The sequence below is a fragment of the Protobothrops mucrosquamatus genome, unplaced genomic scaffold (assembly GCF_001527695.2).
Source record: "Protobothrops mucrosquamatus isolate PMUCROS unplaced genomic scaffold, P.Mucros_1.0 scaffold3712, whole genome shotgun sequence".
In the NCBI taxonomy this organism is placed as follows: domain Eukaryota; kingdom Metazoa; phylum Chordata; class Lepidosauria; order Squamata; family Viperidae; genus Protobothrops; species Protobothrops mucrosquamatus.
The window spans coordinates 49,664-56,529 of record NW_015389666.1 but is presented as its reverse complement, the minus strand read 5'-3'; the positions used below and the strand labels follow the sequence as shown (position 1 = coordinate 56,529).

Sequence of the window (6,866 nt, the reverse complement as noted above, 5' to 3'; positions counted from 1 at the left end):
ACGTCTGCAAGGAAACCACCCAGCTCAGAGAGCACCAAGGACCCCCACAGTCCTCCTCCTCTTCCTCCTCCTCCTCCTCCGTCCCTCCCTCCCTCCCTTCTAGCACTGATGATGTTCCCTAGTTGGGTCATGAAACGTCTGCAAGGAAACCACCAGGCTCAGAGAGCACCAAGGACCCCTCATTTCAACCCTGAGCTACAAAGATTCTCCTTCATTGGGACATTGAGTCCCTCCCTGGCCAATGACTCTCAATTTGCTGAATTCTCCTTACAAGGTTGTTATGGCTAGGATAAAACAGGGAGAAAAACAGAGGTCAGCAACCATTAAGCCATGGCCCCACCCTCCCTAGAGGCTTTCAAGTGGGGCCGTTTGATCACCTGCCAAGTGTGGCTCCCTGGATTCAGGGGTTGGACTAGATGACCACTGAAGTCCTCCTAATTCATCATGTAATGATTCTAGGAAGGATGGAAGGAATAGCTTACTAAGGACTGGGATCCGGGGCTCCTCCCCACTCTTTCCTCTCACCCAGGCGCCGCCATCGCCGTCACCCTCCGAAAAGGCTTCGTGGCCATCCGGAAAGCCGGCCATCTTTGTGTCGACACTCGCACCCAGACCTACCGGGACTACACAGACCGTGAAAAAGTGATGGAAACCCGCACAGACGCCATCAGCTCAGGTAGAGGATTCCTTCTTAATGACTGATTAAATTTGCAATTGGATGCAATTCTGTGCTCCTTTGCTAGCTGGGGGCCCTCTGCTGGGGGGGGCACTGCCAGGGGGGCATCTGCACAGGGTGGGCATCACTGTATCCACCGCTGTGGCCACAGCCAGAAAGTGGGCTGGAAAACTCCACCTCCACCTGCCGGGACCCCTCTCAAGGGCTGCGGGGGGAAGGGGGGACAGCTGGGTGAAAAAGACCCCAGACCCATCTTGGTTCTGCCCCCCTTTCCAGGTGTCCGGGTCCTACTGGTGGATCAGTGGGTAGAGACAGGGGGCACCATGCAGGGCGCCATCCAGCTGGTGGAACGCCAAGGCGGTGTGGTGGCAGGTAAGGAGGGGAGGGGGCACCCAGGATGGATTTCTTCCCCATGTTTGGCCTGAGGACTAGTCAGTGAAGCCTCCACCTGCAGTGGCAGTCTACCTTAGCAGCTACAGCCCTATCAGATCCAGCAAGGGTTCTTAAATGCATTTCACGGCTCCCAGTGCAGCCTCCATGTTCAGAGATAATAATAATAATAATAATAATAATAATAATAATAATAATAATAATAATAATAATAATAATAATAATAATAATAATAATATAGATGGTTGAAGAAGAAAAAATGGCTTTGGAAGAATATCTGAAGAACAGTGATGAAGATGCACTGAAATTAGTATATCAGGAAGGCTTACTGACTACTGGAGAGACCAAACTGGCCTACAAGAAAGACCAAATGAAGAACAGAATAGAGGCATGCGAAGACAAAGCACTACATGGCCAGTACATTAAAAAAATAGCTGGGAAAGCAGATAATAACAAGACCTGGCAATGGCTAAGAGCAGGAAAGTTGAAGATAGAGACCGAGGGACTAATTCTGGCTGCACAAGACCAAGCCTTAAGGACAAATGCATACAAAGTCAAAATTGAGAAGACAGCAACAGACAGTAAGTGCCGCCTATGCAAAGAAGCTGAAGAAACAGTGGACCACCAGGTAAGCTGCTGCAAGAAGATCGCACAGACTGACTACAAGCAGCGGCACGACAAAGTAGCAACAATGGTGCATTGGAAGATCTGCAAGAAATATCATTTGCCTGTAAGCAAGAACTGGTGGGATCATAAAATAGACAAAGTCATAGAAAATGATAAAATTAAACTGCTCTGGGACTTGAGAATTCAAACAGACAAGCACCTGCAACATAACACCCCGGACTTAACAATTGTCGATAAGAAAGACAAAAAAAGTCTGGATAGTGGACGTGGCAGTGCCTGGAGACAGCAGAATAGACGAGAAAGAACTGGAGAAGATAACAAAATACAAAGATCTACAAATAGAAATAGAAAGACTGTGGCAAAGGCAAGCAAGGGTGGTACCAATAGTAACAGGCACCTTAGGTGCAATCCCCAAACAACTGGAGCACCCCTTGAACACCATCATCGGCATTGACAAATTCGCTATTAGTCAATTGCAAAAGGCGGCCTTACTAGGAACTGCTTCCATCCTGCGATGAGATCTGTAATAACATCAAACATCCACATCTGCCTATCCCAGGTCCTTGGGAAGGACTCGGTAGGTAGACAAAATGCCAAATCCAGTCTGAACATCTGGCTGACTGTGCGATGATCCATAATAATAATAATAATAATAATAATAATAATAATAATAATAATAATAATAATAATAATAATAATAATAATAATAAAGTTGGAAGGGACCTTGGAGGTCATCTAGTCCAACCCCCTGGGTAGATAGTCTACCTCAGGCTGCCAGATTCGTGTCATCCAATTTTTTGCAATCTGGCACCTTCCCAGTGTGTTAAAACTGGTGTTCCTCCCGGCCCACCCAGAGGGCACCAAGTTGGAGAACAAGGCTGCAGGCCTAACAAAGACAATTAGGGGGGCGGAGGCTAAAATATATGCAGAACAGTTGCAGGAATTGGGTCCATCTAGTTTAATGAAGAGAAGGACGAGGGGTGACAGGATAGCAACCTTCCAATGTTGGAGGGGCTGCCACAGAGAAGAGGAGGGGGTCAAGCTGTTCTCGAAAGCACCTGAGGGCAGGAGAAGAAGCAACGGATGGAAACTAATTAAGCAGAGAAGCAACCTGGAACGAAGGAGAAATTTCCTAAGAGTGACAACAATTAACCAATGGAACAGCTTGCCACCACACGGTGCTCCAACACTGGAGGTTTTTAAGAAAAGATTGGTCGCCATTTGTCTGGGATGATCTAGGGCAGGGGTAGGCCACCTTGGCTCTTTTATGACTGGTGGACTTCAACTCCCAGAATTCCTGAGGCAGCCATGCTGAGGAGAAATGGAGAGGTTTCCATGCTGAGCCATGCTGGCTCAGGAATTCTGGGAGTTGAAGTCCACCAGTCATAAAAGAGCCAAGGTTGCCTATCCCTGATCTAGGGTAAGAGTTTACAATAGAGGTGAATATCTGTAGCTTGAGTGTAGGATGAGGGCGGAGATTCGTTCTCCGAGCTTGTGGGTTGGTTTCTGAACGTTTCGTTGCCAGGCTAGGTAACATCTTGTCAACCGTCCGTCTGGCGAATTCAATATTGAAGAAACTCTACGCTTCTGAGGTGCCCTAAGAGATCATCTTTATTGAATACACATCCTGGCGCTGAAGAAGCAAAAATCAACTCTTTAAAGTTTCCCACGCGAAAATCTGGTTAGTTAACAATGGCTTTTTCCTAACCCCCCCACCCACCGTGTGTTCACATTGCCCAATCACATCCTTTCGGTTTCTTTTGGGAATGGTCCACGTCTCGGTCAGACACCTGCTTCGGATGATCTTGGGTCTACGGTGTGGAGACGGGTTCTTGAGACTCCCGTTTCTTTTCCCAGGCTCTCCCTTTCCCCCCCGTTTCTATGGCAATTTGAGTAGCAATGGATCTTCCCTCATTTCTCTATTTTTTTTTTTTAATTTTTATTAATTTTTAAAATTAAACAACAAATAATACAAATATGATGCATTTACTTAAACAAGCAAAAAAAGATAATCGTACTCAATACGTTTTCGGAGACGCTCGGCAGTCCCCGCCTTGCCTCCATCCTCATTCACTTTCCTCTCCTTCCTCCCCCTAAACCCACAACCTCTCCTTCTTCCCACCTCATCGAGTGCAATTTGGGGTACCAGCCGAGCATCTCCTCTTTTTAATACAATTCCATTATTTACCTATAACATATAAATACATCGATTTTTATAATTTCTATCCCCTAATCCCCTTCTCTCCTCCCCCCCCGGACTTCCCAGAACTGAGTACAGGAATAATCACATAATAATCCAAGTCTAACCCAAGCAACCCATTCATAATATAAACAAGTATAAACTTACTGTAACTCTAATATACAATAATCAACTTAACTATAAACTATATATATAAATTATATATAGAAATATTTATAAATAACAATAATTAATCAAAAGCCATATAATAATTGTTCATTTCATATTTTCTCTGAATATAATCTATCCATCTTCTCCATACCAAAATAAATTTCTCTTGAGATTGATCCTTCAGGTATGTGGATATTTTTGCCATTTCTGCAAAGTATGAGACTTTCTGTCTCCAATCATCCATAGTCGGTAATATCTCCTTTTTCCAATTTTGTGCAATCAATGTCCTTGCTGCTGTTATACAGTACAACATCAAGTTCATTTCTTTTGAATCCAAATTATCCATGATGCCCAATAAAAATAATTGCGGTGTAAATTTTATCTTCTTCTTAAAAATCTGTTGAAGGTTCCACCAAATCTTAATCCAAAAGGCTTTAACATCCCTACATGTCCACCAGATATGATAATAAGTTGCATCCACATTACCATCTCCAACATTTTGGCTGCAAGTTCGGGTACATGCAAGACAATTTTTGGGGATCCAAATGCCATCTATAAAACATTTTATAAAAATTTTCCCTTAAATTCTGTGCTTGAGTGAACTTGACATTTCTTACCCAAATTATTTCCCATGTTTCTAACGTAATTGGTTCTTGAATATTTTGAGCCCATTTAATCATACAATCTTTAACTAATTCTGTTTCCGAATCAAACTCTATCAGAACACTATATATTCTCCTGATATGAGCTCTGCTTTGATCTTTAATCTGTCTTATCAAGTTCACATCTTCCAATGTTAAACCTAACTTTTGATCTATACGCCATCTCTCAACCAACTGAGAGTAGAAGAACCAGGACTGGAGAATATTATCTTGTCTCAATTCATCCAATAATTTAATTTGCCAGTCCTGTCCCCTTAAGATAAGTAAGTCCTTATAAACAATTCTCTCTAGTTTAACTCCCCTTGTAATTCCTTGTATTGCATGTTCCGGAATAGCCCACATTGGGATTTTAGAACTTAATTTATAATAATACTTTTTCCAAACTCTCAAAAGTGCAGTTCTCAAAATATGAGACCTAAAAACATAATCATCTTTCTTATCAAAAAATAGATAAGCATGCCATCCATAAATTAAATCCCAACCTTCAAGAATCAATATATCTCTATTAGTTAAATTAATCCAATCACTAATCCAAGTTAAAACCACCGCATCATAATATAATTTTAAATTTGGGGCTTTAAGTCCCCCTCTTTCCCTTGCATCTTGCAAAATTTTAAATTTAACCCTCAGTTTTTTCCCCTGCCAAATAAACCTATTGACACCTCTTTGCCACTCTTCCAAATTTAAATCCTTTTTTAAAATAGGTATCATCTGAAACAAAAAAAGAAATTTAGGGAGAACATTCATTTTAACCACTGAAATTCTCCCCAATAATGATAACTGTAACTTTTTCCACTCATTTAAATCCTTTTGAACTTTTATCCATAACTTATCATAATTATTTTTATACAGTTTAACATTAGAGGCAGTAATATAAACACCCAAGTATTTCACCTTTTTCACTATTTCATAACCAGTTAGGTTACTTAAAGTCTCTCTATCTTCCAAAAACATATTTTTAGATAATATTTTAGTCTTATTATTATTTACTTTAAATCCCGAAACTTTCCCATACTGTATCAAAGTCTGTATCAAGTTTCTTGCTGAATCAATCGGTTGCAATAAGGTAAAAACCAAATCATCAGCAAAAGCTCTAAGCTTATAGTCATTCTTGCCCAGGGTTATTCCTTTTATGCTCGATGATTCACGAATCTGAATTAGTAAAATCTCCAAGGTCAATATAAACAATAAAGGTGATAGTGGGCATCCTTGCCTCGTACCTTTCTCAATTTTAATTAAATCTGTCAATCCTCCATTTACTACCACTTGCGCTGATTGTTGTTGATAAATAGCCTTTAACGCTGATAGAAATCTGTCCCCAAAATTCATTTTATCCACCATTCGAAATAAAAATTGCCAGTCCAGCTTGTCAAAGGCCTTTTCAGCATCCAGGAAGATAAGAGCCACCGGGATTTGATTATTTTTATCCAGATATTCCAACAAATTTACAATTTGTCTGACATTATTCTTCATATATCTACCATTTATAAATCCAGACTGATCCACATGAATAATCCGTTTCAATACTTGCATTAGTCTGTTAGCCAGAATTTTTGCAAAAATCTTATAATCCGTATTCAATAAGGATATTGGCCTATAATTTTTAGGCTGAGTCAAATCTTGATCCTTTTGGTATAAGTGAAATAAATGCACACCTCCAAGATGGTGGTACTTCTTCTCCTAACAAAATACTGTTAAAAAGACATCTTAAGGGTTCTAACATTTCTTCAGACAACATTTTATAATAAATTGCCGTTAGCCCATCTGTACCAGGGGCCTTACCAACATTCAATTGTTTAATTGCCTCTATGATCTCATCCAGCACAATCGGACAATTCATCATTCCTTTTTGATCATCTGAAAGTCTAGGAAAATTTACTTGTTGAAGATAACTATCTATTTCAGAAGTTTGTATATTCTCAGAGGCGTATAATTTTGAAAAGTATTCCGAAAAAGCCTTTTTAATCAAATCTTGCTGGAAAACCTCTTTATCTTTGTAATTTATTTTCTCAATAATTCTTTGCTTTTGTTTCTTTTGTAATTGATAAGCTAACCACCTTCCAGGTTTGTCTGCGTTACAGAATGTATTATGTTTCATATATCTCAGGTTAACTGCCATTTGATCGGCCAATAACATGTTAAATTGTTCTTTCAGCATTGC

General features: G+C 40.5%; 1 protein-coding gene across 1 annotated transcript in view; it reads left to right on the top strand.

The window, feature by feature from the left end:
• Positions 1–6,866, top strand: part of LOC107298100 (adenine phosphoribosyltransferase-like) — a 17,052-nt gene that overhangs the window by 3,034 nt on the left and 7,152 nt on the right. The window contains exons 3-4 of the mRNA XM_029286453.1: positions 530–676; positions 953–1,048. Of these exons, the coding sequence (XP_029142286.1) occupies positions 530–676; positions 953–1,048 (243 nt within the window). The remainder of the gene's footprint in view (positions 1–529; positions 677–952; positions 1,049–6,866) is intronic.